General features: G+C 43.3%; 1 protein-coding gene and 2 long non-coding RNA genes across 8 annotated transcripts in view; 1 reads left to right on the top strand and 2 right to left on the bottom strand.

Annotated features, from left to right (window-relative positions):
* Window positions 1-859: 859 nt before the first annotated feature.
* LOC111976810 (uncharacterized) lies at window positions 860-6,371 on the bottom strand. The gene is made up of 3 exons (XR_002878967.2): window positions 6,285-6,371; window positions 2,698-2,840; window positions 860-1,010 (listed from the first exon to the last, which is right to left on the bottom strand). It is a non-coding gene; the product is annotated as an uncharacterized lncRNA (long non-coding RNA).
* A 25-nt stretch (window positions 6,372-6,396) lies between these two features.
* Window positions 6,397-20,397, top strand: part of LOC111976808 (periphilin-1) — a 30,990-nt gene continuing 16,989 nt past the window's right edge. Inside the window, exons 1-3 of one of the 6 annotated variants that reach the window (XM_024005954.2) lie at window positions 6,397-6,487; window positions 11,854-12,257; window positions 20,181-20,278. In XM_024005954.2, coding sequence (XP_023861722.1) covers window positions 12,186-12,257; window positions 20,181-20,278 — 170 coding nt within the window. In that variant the 5' untranslated portion in view covers window positions 6,397-6,487; window positions 11,854-12,185. Of the gene's footprint in view, window positions 6,488-11,702; window positions 12,258-18,908; window positions 19,422-19,854; window positions 19,983-20,180; window positions 20,279-20,397 lie in introns of those variants that run through there. The other 5 variants (XM_024005953.2, XM_024005951.2, XM_024005955.2 and 2 more) reach the window with 5 other exon arrangements.
* LOC139029036 (uncharacterized) lies at window positions 11,460-18,026 on the bottom strand. The gene is made up of 2 exons (XR_011481263.1): window positions 17,451-18,026; window positions 11,460-12,574 (listed from the first exon to the last, which is right to left on the bottom strand). It is a non-coding gene; the product is annotated as an uncharacterized lncRNA (long non-coding RNA).

The raw sequence follows: 20,397 nt of genomic DNA, 5'->3' as shown, positions 1-20,397 counted from the left end.
GGAGAACGTGTTTCCACTGCTCCAGGGTCCAATAGCAGCGAGCTTTACACCACTCCAGTCGACACTTGGCATTGTGCATTGTGATCTTAGGCTTGTGTGCGGCTGCTCGGCCATGGAAACACATTTTATGAAGCTCCCGACGAACAGTTATTGCGCTGATGTTGCTTCCAGAGGCAGTTTGGAACTCGGTAGTGAGTGTTACAACCGAGGACAGACGAGTTTTATGCGTTACGTGCTTCAGTACTCGGCGGTCCCGTTCTGTGAGCTTGTGTGGCCTATCACTTCGCAGCTGAGCTGTTGTTGCTCCTAGACTTTCCACTTCACAATAACAGCACTTACAGTTGACCGGGGCAGCTCTAGCAGGGCAGAAATGTGACGAACTGACTTGTTGGAAATGTGGCATCCTAGGATGGTGCCACATTGAAAGTCACTGAGCTCTTCAGTAAGGCCATTCCATTGCCAATGTTTGTCTATGGAGATTGCATGACTGTGTGCTCGATTTATATACACCTGTCAGCATTAAGTGTGGCTGAAATAGCCAAATCCACTAATAGGCGTGTCCACATACATTATATATACAAAGTATCTCCCCTATTGCATCATAGTATAGTAAGTGCTGTGTTGACAGGTCAATGCTGTGCACAAAAATCGTTTTTTAAAATTAATTCTTTCACCTTTATTTAACCAGGTAGGCCAGTTGAGAACAAGTTCTCATTTACAACTGCGACCTGTGAATGCCTATGTTCTTCCAGCCTTAGTTACAAATTAAATCAAATAGGTAGATTCAACAGTGCCAACTATGTCAAAGAAACACACTGATTAATAATCCGATTAATAACCATTTATTACACTCAACATTGCATCATCAGACAAATGATCCACAGTAAGGGCTCACAGTGTGTTACATGTTGCAACAGGTTGACTCATAACAACACTTGTGTTCCACTAGAGAGCATTAAGGGCAGTGAGGAGAAGTAGAGGTCCTCTGGGGAAGGGGCCATCCTCCCAACCTGCCCAGAGGATAATATATGTCATTTAGCAGACGCTTTTATCCAAAGCAATTTACAGTCACGCATGCATATACAGTTGAAGTCGGAAGTTTACATACACTTAGGTTGGAGTCATTAAAACTAGTTTTTCAACCACTCCACAAATKTCTTGTTAACAAACTATAGTTTTGGCACATCGGTTAGGACATCTACTTTGTGCATGACACAAGTAATTTTTCCAACAATTGTTTACAGACAGATTATTTCACTTTATCACAATTCCAGTGGGTCAGAAGTTGACTGTGCCTTTAAACAGCTTGGAAAATTCCAGAAAATTATGTCTTGGCTTTAGAAGCTTCTGATAGGCTAATTGACATAATTTGTGTCAATTCAAACTCAGTGCCTCTTTGCTTGACATCATGGGAAAATGAAAAGAAATCAGCCAAGACCTCCACAAGTCTAGTTCATCCTTGGATGCAATTTCCAAACACCTGAAGGTACTACATTCATCTGTACAAACAATAGTACACAAGTATAAACACCATGGGACCACGCAGCCATCATACCGCTCAGGAAGGAAACGTGTTCTGTCTCCTAGAGATGAACGTACTTTGGTGCGGAAAGTGCAAATCAATCCCAGAACAACAACAAAGGACCTTGTGAAGATGCTGGAGGAAACAAGTACAAAGTATCTATATCCACAGTAAAACGAGTCCTATATCGACATAACCTGAAAGGCTGCTCAGCAAAGAAGAAGCCACTGCTCCAAAACCACAATAAAAACGCCAGACTATGGTTTGCAACTGCACATGAGGACGAAGATTGTACTTTTAGGAGAAATGTCCTTTGGTCTGATGAAACAAATATAGAACTGTTTGGCCATAATGACCATCTTTATGTTTGGAGGAAAAAGTGGGAGGCTTGCAAGCCGAAGAACACCATCCCAACCGTGACACACGGGGGTGGCAGCATCATGTTGTGGGGGTGCTTTGCTGCAGGAGGGACTGGTGCACTTCACAAAATAGATGGCATCATGAGATAGGAATATTATGTAGATATATTGAAGCAACATCTTGAAACATCAGTCAGGAAGTTCAAGCTTGGTCGCAAATGGGTCTTCCATATGGACAATGACCCCAAGCACACTGTCAAAGTTGTGGCAAAATGGCTTAAGGACAACAAAGTCAAGGTATTGGAGTGGCCATCACAACGCCCTGACCTCAATCCCATAGAAAATTTGTGGGCAGAACTGAAAAAGTGTGTGCGAGCAAGGAGGCCTACAAACCTGACTCAGTTACACCAGCTCTGTCAGGAGGAATCCAAAATCCACCCAACTTATTGTAGGAAGCTTGTGGAAGTCTACCCGAAACGTTTGACCCAAGTTAAACAATTTAAAAGCAATGCTACCAAATACTAATTGATTGTGTGTAAACTTCTGACCCACTGGGAATGTGATGAAAGAAATAAAAGCTGAAAGAAATAATTCTCTCTACTATTATTCTGACATTTCACTTTCTTAAMATAAAGTGGTGATCCTAACTGACCCAAGACAGGGAATTTTTACTAGGATTAAATGTCAGGAATTGTGACAAACTGAGTTTAAATGTATTTGGCTAAGGTGTATGTAAACTTCCGACTTCAACTGTAAATAGTTATCGTTCTCTCAATCTGTGAACACGCACAACCTCTTTAATTACTGCGCACTTACCCTGACTTTTTATTGTCTTCTGGCTTACTTTCCACCATTTCCTCCTTCTGCTGCACCTGACTGTCTTTCTCCTCCTCCTTCGCTTGTTCTCTCTCTGGCTTCTTCTTCGTCTTCCCTTTGCCAGTCTTCTTTGCCTCGTCATCCTAAGAGTGGTAGATGGCAGATTATTGTAGTGTCTGATATCTAGATGTCCAGGTTGTAAAAGGTGTACATACGGTCTATTATACTTCCGCCTCATAAACATAATCTTGTTTGCTAACTACGTTTCAGTTATAGTTTTACAAACATATTCCCTTTACATAACTCAACTCCATTTATCATCAAGTCCGCATCATCACCAAGCTGTTGGGCCTCTCCTGCTTCTCCCTGGAGGAGCTTCCTGCCAGCTGCTGTCAGGGGGGTGATGGTGGCCAGACGGAGGCTGCGGCGGAAATGGAGGTTCTCTGGCTGTGATGCTGTAGTAACCAGCGGAGAAAGGCCGGTCCGGGCAGACAGTGAGTTCTGTACTGTTCTCCTTCCATGGAGGTCCTGGAGAATGTTGTTGATCATGATGTCCCACAGAATCCCTATCTTGTCCAGAATCTCCTCAATATGTCTCTGGTAGACCGACTCCAAGCCCTAAAGAAGGCTGGTCAACATCTTCCGGTCCTGGGCTTCCCTATTCCTGTTCTGCTCAAAGTCGTTCTTCATATCTCACTCAATATCGGCCATCATCAAGCACATCTGCATCTTTAACTCCTTCTGTAGCCATGAAGTGCTTTGAAAGGATCCTCATGGCTCACATCAACACCATTATCCCAGAAACCCTAGACCCACTCCAATTTGCATACCGCCCCAACAGATACACAGATGACGCAATCTCTTTTGCACTTCACACTGCTCTTTCTCACCCGGACAAAAGGAACACCTACGTGAGAATGCTATTCATTGACTAGGGTAGGCTGATCCTCAACATGGGGGCCCCTCAGGGGTACGTGCTCAGTCCCCTCCTGTACTCCCTGTTCACCCATGACTGCATGGCCAAGCACGACTCCAACACCATCATTAAGTTTGCAGACGACACAACAGTGGTAGGCCTGATCACCGACAACAATGAGACAGCCTATAGGGAGGAGGTCAGAGACCTGGCAGTGTGGTGCCAGAATAAAAACCTTGCCCTSAACATGATCAAGACAAAGGAGATGATTGTGGACTACAGGAAAAGGAGAGCCGAGCACGCCCTCATTCACATCGACTGGGYTGTAGTGGAGCAGGTTTAGAGCTTCAAGTTCCTTGGTGTCCACATCCCCAACTATCATGGTCCAAACACACCAAGACAGTTGTGAAAAGKGCACAACAACGCCTATTCCCCCTCAGGAGACTAAAGAGATTTGGCATTGGTCCTCAGATCCTCAAGTTCTACAGCTGCACCATCGAGAGCATCCTGACTGGTTGAATCACCGCCTGGTATGGCAACTGCTCAGCCTCCGACCACAAGGCACTACAGAGGGTAGTGCACACAGCCCAGTACATCACTGGGGCCAAGCTTCCTGCCATCCAGGACTTATATACTAGGAGGTGTCAGAGGAAGGCCCTGAGAATTGTCAAAGATTACAGCCACCCTAGTCATAGATTCTCTGCTACCGCACAGCAAGCGATACCGGAGCACCAACTCTAGGTCCAAACGGCTTCTTAACAGCTTCTACCCCCAATCCATAAGACTCCTGAACAGCTAATCTGCTAGGCTGCTGKKTTTTTTATGCTCAACAGTTTCCCATGTGCATAGCCACAGGACGTAGGGATGCTGACGGTGCTGCAGGACCCCCTGATGAATCTGAAAAATAGCAGCGATTACAGCCTTGAGTATTCTTGGGTATGACGCTACAAGCTTGGCACACCTGTATTTTGGGAGTTTCTCCCATTCTTCCTGCAGATCATCTAAAGCTCTGTGAGGTTGGATGGGGAGCGTTGCTTCACAGCTATTTTCAGGTCTTTCCAGAGATGTTCAATCGGGTTCAAGTCCGGCATCTGGCTGGGCCATTTAAGGACATTGAGACTTGTCCTGAAGCCACTCATGGGTTGTCTTGGCTGTGTGCTTAGGGTGGTTGTCCTTTTGGAAGGTGAACCTTCACCCCAGTCTGAGGTCCTGAGCGCTCTGGAGCAGGTTTTCATCAAGGATCTCTCTGTACTTTGCTCTATTTATCTTTCCCAAGATCCTGACTTTGCATGATGCTGCCACCACCATGCTTGACCGTAGGGAGGGTGCCAGGTTTCCTCGAGATGTGACGCTTGGCATTCAGACCAAAGAGTTCAACTTGGTTTAATCAGACCAGAGAATCTTGTTTCTCATGGTCTGAGAGTCCTTTAGGTGCTTTTTGGCAAATTTCAAGCGGACTATCATGTGCCTTTTTCTGAGGAGTGGCTTCCGTCTGGCCAGTCTACCATAAAGTCCTGATTGGTGGAGAGCTGCAGAGATGGTTGTCCTTCTGGAAGGTTCTCCCATCTCCACAGAGGAACTCTGGAGCTCTGTCAGAGTGACCATCGGGTCACCTCCCTGACCAGGGCCCTTCTCCCCCGATTGCTCAGTTTGGACAGGCAGCCAGCTCTAGGAAGGGTCTTGGTGGTTCCAAACTTCTTCCATTTAAGAATGATGGAGGCCACTGTGGGTCTTGGGGACCTTCAATGCTGCAGACATCTTTTGGTACCCTTCCCCAGATCTGTGCCTTGACACAATCCTGTCTCGGCGCTCTACGGACAATTCCTTCGACCTCATGGCTTGGTTTTTGCTCTGACATGCACTGTCAGCTGCGAGACCTTATATACAAAGGTGTGTGCCTTTCCAAATCATGTCCAATCAATTGAATTTACCACAAGTGGACTCCAAGTTGTAGAAACATCTCATGGATGATCAATGGAAACAGGATGCACCTGAGCTCAATTTCGAGTCTCATAGCAAAGGGCCTGAATAATTATGTAAATAAGGTATCTGTTTTTTTATTTTGAATACATTTGCAAACATTTCAAAAAAACTGTTTTCGCTTTGTCATTATGGGGTATTGTGTGTAGATTGCTGAGATTTGTATATATTTATCCATTTTAAGAATAAGGCTGTAACGAAATGTGGAAAAAGTCAAGTGGTCTGAATACTTTCCGAATGCACTGTATTGACTTTGGATGTTTCCGTGAGGCTTACGTGCCTTTTCTATGAGATGATGTGCAACAGATTTTAAGATCATGTTGAAATCGAAAGTGTTTATGACTTTGTGGCTTTGTTAACTAGTGACGACCCTACACCTGGCTGCCTTGCCATGGAGCAAATTAAAATATGGGGAGAAACAAATGTTTTTACCAGCAAATGATCATAATCCATTGGATAATTTGTCAAGTTTCAAAAAATGTTTAGCTGTCAGGAGAGATGGGCCAATAAATTATAGGCCTACTCGTGAATAAACATTCCATAACTGCAGGTGGCAGTAAATCACCAACCTTGGCTTTATACTGTTCAAACACCAGTGTGAACCCTTTCTGTTTGTTTGCCAACTCGTAGAAGTAGAAAATGTACTACTTCAAAATAGAGATAGCCTCAATGGCCCTGCCCATGCTCTCACCTACGCCGTAATGATACGATGTCTAAGAAGTTGGCAACAACTTCCTGGATCTCTCTCTCACTGTGAGGCAGCGAGCAAGGATCTACTCTCTGTTGATTGGCTGGGTGGAGTACAATGGGGCTGTTGGGGGCCACCACGGGTTCAGGTAGAAGGCGTCGTTACAACCTTTAGCACTCAGTGGACTGAGAGAGAAGGAAAGAGAGGTTAGTGTTATGTGACCAATTGAAAATGTTAAACTGCCATTTATCGGTTTAACATTTTTATCATAAAAATCCATGTGAAAATCATATTGCGTGGTATGACTGCTAGGGGCACTGAAGTTCTATCGCAATCATACAGTAGGCTTAGGCAATTGCTTTGTGGCTGCTCAAATGAGTAGGTGAAATTTTGTCCCGAAGACGACCGTTAATTCACGTTTACTCCGATGATCCTCTGCCGCATTAGCGACTCAACAACAAAAAATGAACTTAGCCAAGTAATCAGTATTATTTTCACTACATTCTCTTTTCCCTCCTTGGAGCTGTATGAGCAAACACAAATACTCGTCAGCACGCCCAACCTAGAACATTTCCCCGCAGCCATGCCCGTGTTTCAAGAATAGTCCACCACACAAAGGACATCCAGCCAACTTGACACATCTGTGGGAGGCAATGGCTTCAACATGGGCTAGCATCTCAGGGCTCTATGGGGGGTGATTCATGCCAGAATTAAGCCACGTGAAGCTACTGATACCTCTCACCAAGTCACCTAACATMTTCCTAGCTCCATAAAATAACGCCATGAATTAACATGGATTGTCAATGGAGACAAGTTTGTTTCTAAGGAGTCAAACTGCCGACGCGTTCACGTCACGTGACACGTACACGTCATGTAGAGGTGGTGTTCACATTGCGTAACGTGTCACTGACACGTCACGTGTCAGTTTGCATGTAAGTTTATTATGATGTTACGTCTACATGTGTTACGTGTTAGTTTAAGTGTCTGTTTAGTTCATAAATGTCATTTGTCGATTTAGCTGAAATAGGCCTATCACCGCAATGCTAAAATTATTAGGCTAGTTGATATGGCAGCCACCATTACTGTGTAGATATACCTATTTCTTGCATCAATACAATCAGGCCCTACACCCAAACAAGGGCACTGCGTTCATCCACCTCTGGTCTGCTCGCCTCCCTACCTCTGAGGAAGTACAGTTCCCACTCAGCCCAGTCAAAACTGTTCGCTGCTCTGGCACCCCAATGGTGGAACAAACTCCCTCACGACGCCAGGTCAGCGGAGTCAATCACCACCTTCCGGAGACACCTGAAACCCCACCTCTTTAAGGAATACCTAGGATAGGATAAAGTAATCCTTCTAACCCCCCCCCCCCCTTAAAAGAGTTAGATGCACTATTGTAAAGTGGTTGTTCCACTGGATATCATAAGGTGAATGCACCAATTTGTAAGTCGCTCTGGATAAGAGCGTCTGCTAAATGACTTAAATGTACAAACCCAAGGGCTTCTTGGTAGCCTAGTGGTTAGAGTGTTGGGCCAGTAACCAAAAGGTTGCAAGATCAAAGCTGACAAGGCAAACTTTTTTTTGTCATTTTTCCCGAGCAAGGCAGTTAACCAACTATTCCCMGGGCGCCAAATACGTGGATTTCAATTAAGGCAGCCCCCTGCACCTCTCTGATCCAGAGAGGTTGGGTTAAATGTATTTTTTGTTGGTCATGTCAATGTTGAGTGATCACACATGCCTCAGCACACATAGGTTACTTTGCCTGCTTGCAAATGTGTGCTAAAAGTGGGGATGCTTCATAGTATTTCTGATTATCTTAACTCACCACCACCAATGAATTTGATTTTTCACAGATATCCACGGAACCATGACTGCAATATAGGCCTACACTCAGATAAAAAGGTGCTATCTACAAACTAACAGGATTCTTCCACTGTCCCCATAGGAGAACCCTTTTTGGTTCCAGGTAGAACCCCTTCTGTCTCTAGGTAGAACCCTTTTGGGCTCCATTCCACAGAAGGTTCTACCTGCAACCAGAATGTTTTCTCCTTTGGTGACAGCCAAAGAACCCTGTTGGAACCCTTTTCTCAAAGAGTATACTCAACAAGTTTAGCCTGTTAAGTTTACACCATTTGATTCTGTACTCAAACATCTGCTTGGTATTCAAGATAACATGCAACATAGCACCACCACCTTTGAAGGTTTTTGTCAACCTCTGCTCAGACTTAAATCGCAGTGCTCCAAGAACCTCCACCAGGGTAGTATCCTGTAGTATCCTCAAACGGTCAAAAAGGAGACACGAGGAACCACACACTCATTTTAGATCCCAAGGGGTCTTTATTTTCATACTGTATGCTCTCACTCTCATTACTATCTCCTTAGCCATCTTCTCAAGTCTTTACTTGGAACTCCATCCATACACACACACACACACACACACAGCTGAGGCCTTGGATGGATCATGTTACACTGAGATGGGCACAGGGGTATATGGACAGTAATTTTTAGTGTGGTGGCAAAGTAGTTGAACAGGAGAAGATGATGTGGTTACTTGTGGAGGGAGAACAGTGAGGGTGGTGGGTTGAGCACCTGCAGTGAAACTGATTGGTTCACATCTTGACTAAAAGAGAGATTTAGAAATTCACATCTTGGCTAAAAGAAAGAGATTTAGAAATTAGTTTGACATTGCCATAGTTCAACAGCTGAAAAGCCATCATTAACATACTCCCAGAGATAGCAAGACATTCAGTATTCACTGAATGAAGTAGCCTACCCATTCCCATTTACATGTAGACTACTCCTGTATCTACCTTGTACAATAACGTAATCATTGAATGAAATAGCGTACCCATCCACATTTACAATTGAACTGATCAATTAGATAAATAATCATAGCACATACATTGTTGTAGAATAGGCTACTACTGTATCCACACTATATTAGGATACCGTTGTGATATTGTCAGGCATGATTTTAGGTCTTCGATCGAAGTAGCATGTTATACCTTGTTTCCCTTCTTCAGTGAAAAGTAGTTATTTCATTTACAATTGAATTAATCGATTAAATAAATAATATTAGCACATTATTGCTACATAGCCTACTCCGCTATCGACACAGTAAATAATATTTCCTATGTGCTTTCGACAATACGTTATCAACAAAAAATAACAAAAATAATTATTTTCAAATAAACCACATTTGCCTTAACACGGTATACATAAATATTTCCTAAAGATATCACAACTTAAATATAGCCTACTTACTCCTCAACTGGATCAAGGACATCTTGGTAATTATTTTAATCGTCTCTAATAAGGAAACTATCTGGGTCAGATACTCGAAAATCGCTTCTGCCACTTAAAAAAAGAAAGAAAATGTATGCCTGTTTTGCCGGCTAGCTCTCTCAAATACCGTGCCAATCTCTCACTCTATGAATGGTCACAGCTATCCGGATTCCTTGGGACGTCCTTACCCTGAACCTTAAACTAACACAAAACTTAACCATTTTATATATTTATACTTGATAGAGATAGGGACATCCCAACGATTCCGAATAGCACGGACCCTCTGGGAAAGAATATGCACTCCTCAGTAGGTAAGATTGCCTACATGCTTTCGACAATACGTTATACGTTATCAACAAAAAATTCTTATTTTGAAATAAACTAAATGTGCCTTAGCACAGTAGGACTAAATATTTCCTAACGATATCACAACTTAAATATAGCCTACTTACTCCTCAATTGGATCAAGTACATCTTGGTAATTATTTTCATTGTCTCTAATGAAACTATCTGGGGCAGACACTCGAAAATCGCTTCTGCCACTTGTAAAAAAATAAATAAAAAACAACTAACAAATGAATGTCTGTGTTGCTGCCGAGCTCTCAAATACCGTGCCAGTCTCTCACTCTATGAATGGTCACTCCAATCCAGACTCCTTGGGACGTCCTTACCCTAAACTAACACTAACTTTAACCAATTTACATTTATACTTGTTAGAGGTATGGACATCCCAAGGATCCCAAATAGCACATACCCTCTGGGAAAGTATGAACTGCTCTATCGACTTAAGGGACATCCCAAGGATACCGAATAGCACCTATGAACTCCTTTGAAAGCCGTGGACACAACTCTTATTGGTTGTCTGATGTGAACTGGTAACAACACAGTCTGTGATTGGCTAACAACATTTAGATCTGTATACAGCGAAATAAAATAACACGCCATGAGGTGTTGAGGAAAAGACAGATTATCTATAGATTGGGTATAATCTTTTCTAGGCCATTAGCGATAACAGGAAATRCACAAGCCGTAGGCTACACTATAGTTCAAGGTGGCTACGTTGGAATGTCTGCTTGCGGGAACAACTGTACGTTTCTAACATTTAAGGTTGAGATTTAATTAATATAAATATAAACTATGCACATTATGACTTTCGTTGACACGTGATGCAGGTGTCACGCAGACGTTAGGAAGGCGTTGGTATCATGTCATGTGGTACGGTTGCCTAGCCTTATATGTCCCTTATCACCCCCATGGAGGGCAAAAGGGGGTGTGACTCAACATTAGGAAGGTGTTCCTCATGATTTCTACACTCTATGTAACTTACTGTATTTTAAATCACAGGTTTCACCAATGGCTGCTGCTAAAACTGACATGCATTCATTGATGAAAAAATTAAAGTTTGAAACAAGCTTTGGTTTGTTTTCATTTTGAGTACTTGTTTTTTTCCATTCGTCTGATTTGTGGCTTATCTGGGGTGCACCACTATAAAACAAGTGGGTAACATCAAAATGTGATTTCACCACGCCATCCTGTGATGTGATTTCCCACTCATATTCTGGGCAAGACACGCCCCACTGAAGTGCTGCGATTGGCTTATTAAGGTCCTTAGTCTCAAGAATCCTCCTGATTTGCCAGCTGAAGGGCGCACCAGGCAGGGTTCCACGCACACCGTGATAGCTTGCTAGCTAGTAGAGACAGACTACTAATGAACTGAGGGGACAGGCAGACTCATTTATTTTATCACCACCGACAGACTCAATGTCTGCGTCTTATAAGCATACCATAGCCATTATCTTAAAGATCAATGGCACTCATGAAACAAACAGATTTAGAATGTAAATATAAATATTTTATTCCATCAAACTGACAAAACATTGACATTCAAAATAGTAATTGAATCAATCTACTGTTTAATCACACAATAATAATTAAATACATACTGTACATTCATTATTTGGATCAATCAACTGTACAATGTTACATCAATAATAAAATAAATACTTAAGAGGCTGTGAAGTGAAATATTTACACAAACTCTGCTTTCACCAGGGTCTGGAATCCCTGGCTATCTCAGTTCTGTCCCTAAATAAACCATTCTGTGAGCTTCTGGTAGACGTGTAGCATTGGTCAGTTGCAATGGGTCTTTTCTGTGGAGTCGGGGTTGTCTTTCACCTTGGGAAAACAAGTTTGACAATACAGACAACTCCTGAACAACTATTACAGTAAAAAGGTGTATGTAATCTCAACAGGTCAGGCCCTGATGTTTTTGTGGTTCATCCTGCAGCCCGGATGTCGTCGTCCACCCAGCCTGTCCTTCCTGCGTGCGACCGATGTTTGGTTGCGCTGAGATTTGAGGCCCTGTATGTCTGGAGGCTCACTGGATGGCACTGGATCTCTTAGCGCAGTTCACCCTGCCACGTCGGCCAAACATGCATCACAGTTTTGAAGGGATGTCTTACACAATAAATCTYAACTGATTAAAAAAAAAACTTTTGATTTACAACATATTTTAATTTGTGCCTATATGCAACATTTTTGCTCTCATTTCAGATGTTAGTGGCAAGAAGTTGCTGCTCTGGCACTGGTGATGGATGATAATGGCAGTCTGGTGCTGGCATGGATCACCTTTTCATCCCACTGGACAATTGCACATCTCCATATACATGTCCACTATGTAGATCTGGCCAGGTGAGGACAAGCGCTTCACTTCAAAGTGCATGTCATTGATCTGTGAATAGACCACCCATACACAAAATGTATGCACGCATGTCTARGCCGCTTTGGCTTCATAGTAAGCTGACAGACGAGTGGTCAAGAAGTCGAAGAGCTGGGGGACGTTATAAGCATTTGTTCCAGGCAGAATTTTATCCTTTAAGATCCTCTTGGCCGATTCTGCAAAGTTGTCAGTGCCGTTTCCTCTCACTGGCATGGTTTTTCAGTAGCACAGGGCACAATATTCTCTGCGGTAGTAGAGCTTTTCCAGGTCGTTCTTGAAGTGTTGTTACCTGCAAAGTTGAACACATGTATATGTATAAAATGTATGTATAAAATGAATGTATGCATGTATAAAATTAATGTACATTACACAATGAATGTACATTCATTATTATTCTAATTACTTAAACAAACAAAAAATAATATATACACATACCAAGATAATGCCCAAACCCCTGTCAGAAAATGAACCAAAATGAAATTAATTGTATATGCATTCAAACAACCTTTGTAACCCATAAGGCATATGCTAAACTGAAGTACTGTGCACGTGTGGTCCAATGAGTAAAAAAACAGTAGTACAACCTTTCCTGTGGCAGTCCTCATGAGAGCCAGTTTCATCATAGCGCTTGATGGTTTTTGCGACTGCACATGAAGAAACTTTTAAAGTTCTTGAAATGTTCCAGATTGACTGTGCTTCATGCCTTAAAGTAATGATGGACTGACGTTTCTCTTTGCTTATTTGAGCTGTTCTTGCCATAATATTTTTTATTTTATTTCACCTTTATTTAACCAGGTAGGCTAATACAATATAGCAAGTAAAACACTGGAATGGTAGATTTGCAGTGGAAGAATGTGCAAAGTAGAAATAGAAATAATGGGGTGCAAAGGAGCAAAATAAATAAATAGATACACTAGGGGAAGAGGTAGTTGCTTGGGCTAAATTATAGATGGGCTATGTACAGGTGCAGTAATCTGTGAGCTGCTCTGACAGCTGGTGCTTAAAGCTARTGAGGGAGATAAGTGTTTCCAGCTTCAGTGATTTTTGCAGTTCATTCCAGTCATTGGCAGCAGAGAACTGGAAGGAAAGACGACCAAAGAAGGAATTGGCTTTGGGAGTGACCAGTGAGATATACCTGCTGGAGAGCGTGCTACGAGTGGGTGCTGCTATGGTGACCAGTGAGCTGAGATAAGGCGGGGCTTTACCTAGCAGAGATTTGTAGATAACCTGTAGCCAGTGGGTTTGGCGACGAGTATGAAGCGAGGGCCAACCAACGAGAGCGTACAGGTCGCAATGGTGGGTAGTGTATGGGGCTTTGGTGACAAAACAGATGGCACTGTGATAAACTGCATCCAGTTTGTTGAGTAGAGTGTTGGAGGCTATTTTATAGATGCCATCACCGAAGTCRAGGATCGGTAGGATGGTCAGTTTTACGAGGGTATGTTTGGCAGCATGAGTGAAGGATGCTTTGTTGCGATATAGGAAGCCGATTCTAGATTTAATTTTGGATTGGAGATGCTTAATGTGAGTCTGGAAGGAGAGTATACAGTCTAACCAGACACCTAGGTATTTGTAGTTGTCCACGTATTCTAAGTCAGAGCCGTCCAGAGTAGTGATGCTGGACGGGCGAGCAGGTGCGGGCAGTGATCGWTTGAATAGCATGCATTTAGTTTTACTTGTGTTTAAGAGCAGTTGGAGGCCACGGAAGGTATGGCATTTAAGCTCGTCTGGAGGTTAGTTAACAAGGTGTCCAAAGAGGGGCCAGAAGTATACAGAATGGTGTCGTCTGCGTAGAGGTGTATCAGAGAATCACCAGCAGCAAGAGCAACATCATTGATGTATACAGAGAAGAGTCGGCCCAAGGATTGAACCCTGTGGCAYCCCCATAGAGACTGCCAGAGGTCCGTACAACAGGCCCTCCGATTTGACACACTGAACTSTATCAGTGAAGTAGTTGGTAAACCAGGCGAGGCAATCATTTGAGAAACCAAGGCTGTCGAGTCTGCCAATAAGAATGTGGGGATTGACAGAGTCGAAAGCCTTGGCCAGGTCGATGAATACGGCTGCACAGTAATGTCTCTTATCGATGGTGGTTATGATGTCGTTTAGGACCTTGAGCGTGGCTGAGGTGCACCCATGACCAGCTCTGAAACCAGATTGCATAGCGGAGAAGGTACGGTGGGATTCGAAATGGTCTGTAATCTGTTAACTTGGCTTTCGAAGACCTTAGAAAGACAGGGTAGGATAGATATAGGTCTGTAGCAGTTTTGGTCTAGTGTCACCCCTTTTGAAGACGGGGATGACCGCGGCAGCTTTCCAATCTTTGGGAATCTCAGACGATACGAAAGAGAGGTTGAACAGGCTAGTAATAGGGGTTGCAACAATTTCAGCAGATMATTTTAGAAAGAGTGGGTCCAGATTGTCTAGCCTGGCTGATTTGTAGGGGTCCAGATTTCAGAACATCAGCTATCTGGATTTGGGTGAAGGAGAAATGGTGGGGGTTTTGGCGGGTTGCTGTGGAGGGTGCTTGGCAGTTGACCGGGGTAGGGGTAGCCAGGTGGAAAGCATGGCCAGCCGTAGAGAAATGCTTATTGAAATTCTCAATTATAGTGGATTTATCAGTGGTGACAGTGTTTCCTAGCCTCAGAGCAGTGGGCAGCTGGGAGGAGGTGCTCTTATTCTCCATGGACTTTACAGTGTCCCAAACCTTTTTTGAGTTAGTACTACAGGATGCAAATTTCTGTTTGAAAAAGCTAGCCTAAGCTTTCCTAACTGCCTGTGTATATTTGTTCCTAACTTCCCTGAAAAGTTGCATATCACGGGGGCTATTCGATGCTAATGCAGAATGCCACAGGATGTTTTTGTGCTGGTCAAGGGCAGACAGGTCTGGAGTGAACTAAGGACTTTATCTATTCCTAGTTCCATTTTTTTWATGGGGCATGCTTATTTAAGATGGTGAGGAAGGCACTTTTAAAGAATAGCCAGGCATCATCTACTGACGGGATGAGGTCAATGTCATTCCAGGATATCCCGGCCAGGTCAATTAGAAAGGCCTGTCCGCAGAAGTGTTTTAGGGAGTGTTTGACAGTGATGAGGGTGGTCGTTTGGTCGCAGACCCATTACGGATGCAGGCAATAAGGCAGTGCTCGCTGATATCTTGATTAAAAACAGCAGAGGTGTATTTGGAGGGCAGGTTGGTCAGGATAATGTCTATTAGGGTGCCCATGTTTACGGATTTAGGGTTGTACCTGGTGGGTTCCTTGATGATTTGTGTGAGATTGAGGGCATCAAGCTTGGATTGTAGGATTGCCGGGGTGTTAAGCATGTCCCAGTTTAGGTCGCCTAGTAGAACGAGGTCAAAAGATAGATGGGGGGCAATCAATTCACATATGGTATCGAGGGCACAGCTGGGGGCAGAGGGAGGTCTATAGCAAGCGGCAACAGTGAGAGACTTGTTTCTGGAAAGGTGCATTTTTAGAAGTAGAAGCTTGAATTGTTTGGGTACAGACTTGGATAGTAATACAGAACTCTGCAGGCTCTTTTTGCAGTAGATTGCAACACCGCCCCCTTTGGCAGTTCTATCTTGGCGAAAAATGTTATAGTTAGCGATGGAGATTTCAGGGTTTTTGGTGGTTTTCCTAAGCCAGGAGTCAGACACGGCTAAGACATCCGGGTTGGCAGAGTGTGTTAAAGCTTAAAGCAGTGAGTAAAACAAACTTAGGGAGTTGGCTTCCAAAGTTAACATGCATGAAACCAAGGCTTTTACGGTTACAGAAGTCAACAAATGAGAGTACCTGGGGAGTGGGAGTGGAGCTAGGGCACTGCAGGACCTGGATTAACCTCTACATCAGAGGAACAGAGGGGAAGTAGGATAAGGGTACGGCTAAATGCTATACGAACTGGCCGTCTAGCACGTTCAGAACAGAGAGTAAAAGGAGCAGGTTTCTGCGCACGATAGCATAGATTCAAGGCATAGTGTACAGACAAAGGTAAGGTAGGATGTGAGTCCATGGAGGTAAACCTAGGCATTGAGTAATGATGAGAGAGATATAGTCCCTAGAGACGTTTAAACCAGGTGATGGCATCGCATATGTAGGAGGTGGAACAACATGGTTGGTTAAGGCATATTGAGCAGGGCTAGAGGCTCTACAGTGAAATAAGACAGTAATCACTAACCAGAACAGTAATGGACAAGGCATATTGATATTGGAGAGAGGCATGCGTAGCCAAGTGAACATATGGGTCCAGTGAGTGGTTGGGCTGACTGGGGACACGACGATTCAGACAGTTAGCAGGCCGATGCTAACAAGCTAGCAGTTAGCAGACCGGGTTAGCAAGCAAGCAGTTAGCAGGGGCTAGCAGTTAGCAAACCGGGGCAGGCAAGCTAGCAGTTAGCAAACCGGGGCAGGCAAGCTAGCAGTTAGCAAACCGGGGCAGGCAAGCTAGCAGTTAGCAGACCGGGGCTAGCAAGTTAGCCTTTGGGGGACGTCACGATGGGGGTAAGTCTGTTTTTGCCTCTTCGTGCAGTGACATCGATAGACCAGTCGTGGAATTAGTAGGGTTCCAAGTAGCTCTAGGTAGCTAGCAGGCCTAGCAGGTTAGCAGAATGGGCCTTCAGCGGGCGTCGCGCCTGAGGGGCCTGTTGGAATCCTTGGGCAGATTATGTCAGTATTCCAGTCGTAGAGGATTGGCGGGGTTCCGTGCCCCGTACCGGCAGTAGAAGGGGACTTGGATATGGACTTGGTCTTTTACCAAATAGGGCTATCTTCTGTATACCACCCCTACCTTGTCACAACACAACTGATTGGCTCAAACACATTAAGAAGGAAAGCAATTCCACAAATTAACTCTAAACCAAGGCACACCTGTTAATTGAAATACATTCCAGGTGACTACCTCAAAGCTGGTTGAGAGAATGCCAAGTGTGCAAAGCTGTCATCAATGCAAAGGGTGGCTACTTTGAAGAATCTCAAATATATTTTGATTTGTTTAACACTTTTTTGGTTACTACACGATTCCACATGTGTTATTTCATTGTTTTGATGTCTTCACTATTATTCTACAATGTAGGAAATAGTCAAAATAAAGAAAAACTCTTGAATGAGTAGGTGTGTCCAAACATTTGACTGGTACTGTATATCAGAGGATACATCATCAATTATTACCTTTTCTTGATCCTATCTGAGTTCACCATCTTCAACACCTGCCCGGGAAACAATCTGGCGTAACTGTCGTATTTTTGCTCTTTTATTTCGCTGCACCTTTGTCAAAACAAAGCGCTCGAGGTAACTTTTTTGCAATTTCTCGGTTTATTTCGTCGCACCTTGGTCAAAACAAAGCGCTCGATGTAACTTTTTTGCAATTTCTCGGCACCGTAGTCAAAACCGCTCACAAGACTCGAACCTAACGACCAGCAGCCAATCGCAACACTTCAGCGGAGGCGTGTCTTGCCCAGAATACGAGTGGGAAATCAAATAACGCCATTTTGTGCCCATCATTAAACAGTGTTTGCCGGTGTTTGTAAGTTTAAGGTTAGGCATMAGTATAGCAGTGTGGTTAATGTTAGGGTTGAGATTAGGTTTAAAATCAGACTTTAAGAAGATAACTTGAAATAGACAGGGTTTATGACTTTGTGAATGTTGTAACTAGTGATGACCGCGTTTACAGGCATTGTGCCGAAAATCTCCCCCCTTCGCTTGAACGCGCACGCACTCAAATCTTCATTGCTGCGACTTGCTTGCTAGTTGAGATTTCTGATCACGTTAGGCTGCGTTCCATAATTTTTTTGTCGGTTTGATCGTGGGGGAGACAGTAATGTCTGCAGTTTTCCCATGTCCTATTCATCTAGTAGTTGTTCTGAAATGTTTATTGCTTGCCTACATTTTACTCCCTCCTCTATGTTTAATATAACACACATACATTCATTATTAATTTCGGTTGCCTATCCTGAAGTGAAGTTTGTTCTATAGAAAGTAATAAGGTATTAAAGAAATTAGAGGGGGGGAGAGAATTTCGCCAGGCAAGAAAATGGCCTTGCCGAATTCCCCCACCCCCCTTATAATTTCCTTATTTTTGTGGCTAGTGTCAAATACTTTCTGTGGCACACACTACTGGTCAACATGAGCTACCAAAAGGATTCCAAAGTGTGCCAGGCCTTGCAGTCACAAGATAGAAGGGGGGGGGGGGTTTGGCAGGCAAGAAAATGGCCTTGCCGAACCCCCCCCCCTCTAATTTCCTTAATTTTGTGGCTAAAGTCAAATACTTTCTGTGGCACACATCAGAGTCAAATACTTTCTATAGAACAAACTTCACGTCAGGATAGGCAACTGAAATTAATAATTAATATGTGTGTTACATGAAACATAGAGAAAAACATTTAGGCAAGCAATAAACATTTCAGAAAAACTACTATTCGAATAAGACATAGGAGAGATGACGAATTTTGTCAAAGATATTTATTTATAGACTAATACACAAATAGCCAAACCGAAAACTGCAGACATTACTAGTGCCTCCCCTGCGATCAAACCGACATATAAAATAAAATGTAGTCTAACGTGATCAGAAATCTCTACTAGCAAGCAAGTCGCAGCAATGAAGAATTGAGTGCGTGCGCGTTCACGCGAAGGGAGGGATTCTGTCAGGGGGGAGATTTTCGCCACAACACCGGAAACCTCACAAGTCGCAGGCAGGTTTGACGGCAACGCAAGTCACAGGTGACAACGCCAGGTAGCACAATATGGCTGGGACAAACCTTTATGGGCATTCATTTGTTTATTGTTTTTTTTCAAATTAGTTTTTAATGAAACCTGTTGATAGGACAGGCTCATTTGTACATAGGCCTTTGTGTGCTGTCTCTCTTGAAAGTTTTCATACAGACTTTTACAACAAGAAGTTGAATGCCCCGGACGCACCGCTTTCTGCATTGTTCGCATAGGAATCGAAAGTAAAATGACGCTGTCACGAAATACATAAGGTAGGTGGTGATAATGAAACGAACCTGACAGAGCAACACAACAAGCCCACACCTGATCAGACGTGTGTTGCTGGTAACGACTGAATGAAAACAACAATTTCACTGGAACTTCTAAATAAAATAAATGGATACACGGCCATACGAGACAACGCAGGGCAAGGTAAATATACCCGCTATTCTTAAGACCGACTGACCTGTGTGATCATTCTTACTCTGGTTTGTCTCATTGAAGGAAAAACATCCGTTACGCTGTCAGCTAGCTTATTTTAAGTGTTTTACCAAAGAAGTGCACCCTGATCATGTAATTATGTAATCTCCTACTCAAATCCACTTCCTGATTGTTTCATTGTGAAGGAAGTGTCCAACCAATGCACTGTGTTGTTTACAACTGAAACAAACAGGCATAGTTGTGGCTCGGCTAAAACTATTGTTACAAGACATATTTCTAAATAATTGGTCATCATAGCACAATCAAACATTGAACATTCTTTTTGTACTAGCAGTCCCAATCCAGACACAAATGCAATCCAGGCACAAATGCACCTCCATTAAAACACTAAAGTCTGAAGTATGATTCAACTTTCACTTTCCAGAGCTCCACCATGCCACACAGAGAATGCAATGAAGAGTCACGTGACAAGAGGCCACGCGAGGGACATATCAAACATGTCACTGCGGTATCAGTTATATAATCACTCAATCAATTTAACTGAAGTTACATGTGAGTCATTTTGTGTAATGCCAGGTTCAGCATGGTCCCAGTCGCAGATTTATAGTTGTTTGCTTTAGCCAACTCTTCTGCCATATTCATTCTATGGCATTTGCTGCATACAGATCTGGAAACCAGGCTACAGCGAGATCACAGTGGATACAATTTATCATCATGAACACTAATTAGCTTACTATGTGACATTTTCAGGAGGAGAAACAACCTTTGAGAAGAATGAGAAGTCCGCCTAGACACAGAATAACTGGTTCGTTTAGGCAGAGGTTTGGAGGAAGATTCAACAGACCACGGTAAGACCTGACATTTCAGAGCAGGCTTGTGTAGCCTAAGGTTTGTTCTTGGTCATTTCAACATTTCCACACCTTCACCGACTCACAGTACTCTCACTCATTCACGCTTTTTATTTTCT

The sequence above is a fragment of the Salvelinus sp. IW2-2015 genome, linkage group LG17 (genome assembly GCF_002910315.2).
Source record: "Salvelinus sp. IW2-2015 linkage group LG17, ASM291031v2, whole genome shotgun sequence".
NCBI classification, from domain to species: Eukaryota; Metazoa; Chordata; class Actinopteri; order Salmoniformes; family Salmonidae; genus Salvelinus; species Salvelinus sp. IW2-2015.
Note: the sequence above shows the minus strand (reverse complement) of the source record. Positions and strands in the feature narration are given on the sequence as shown.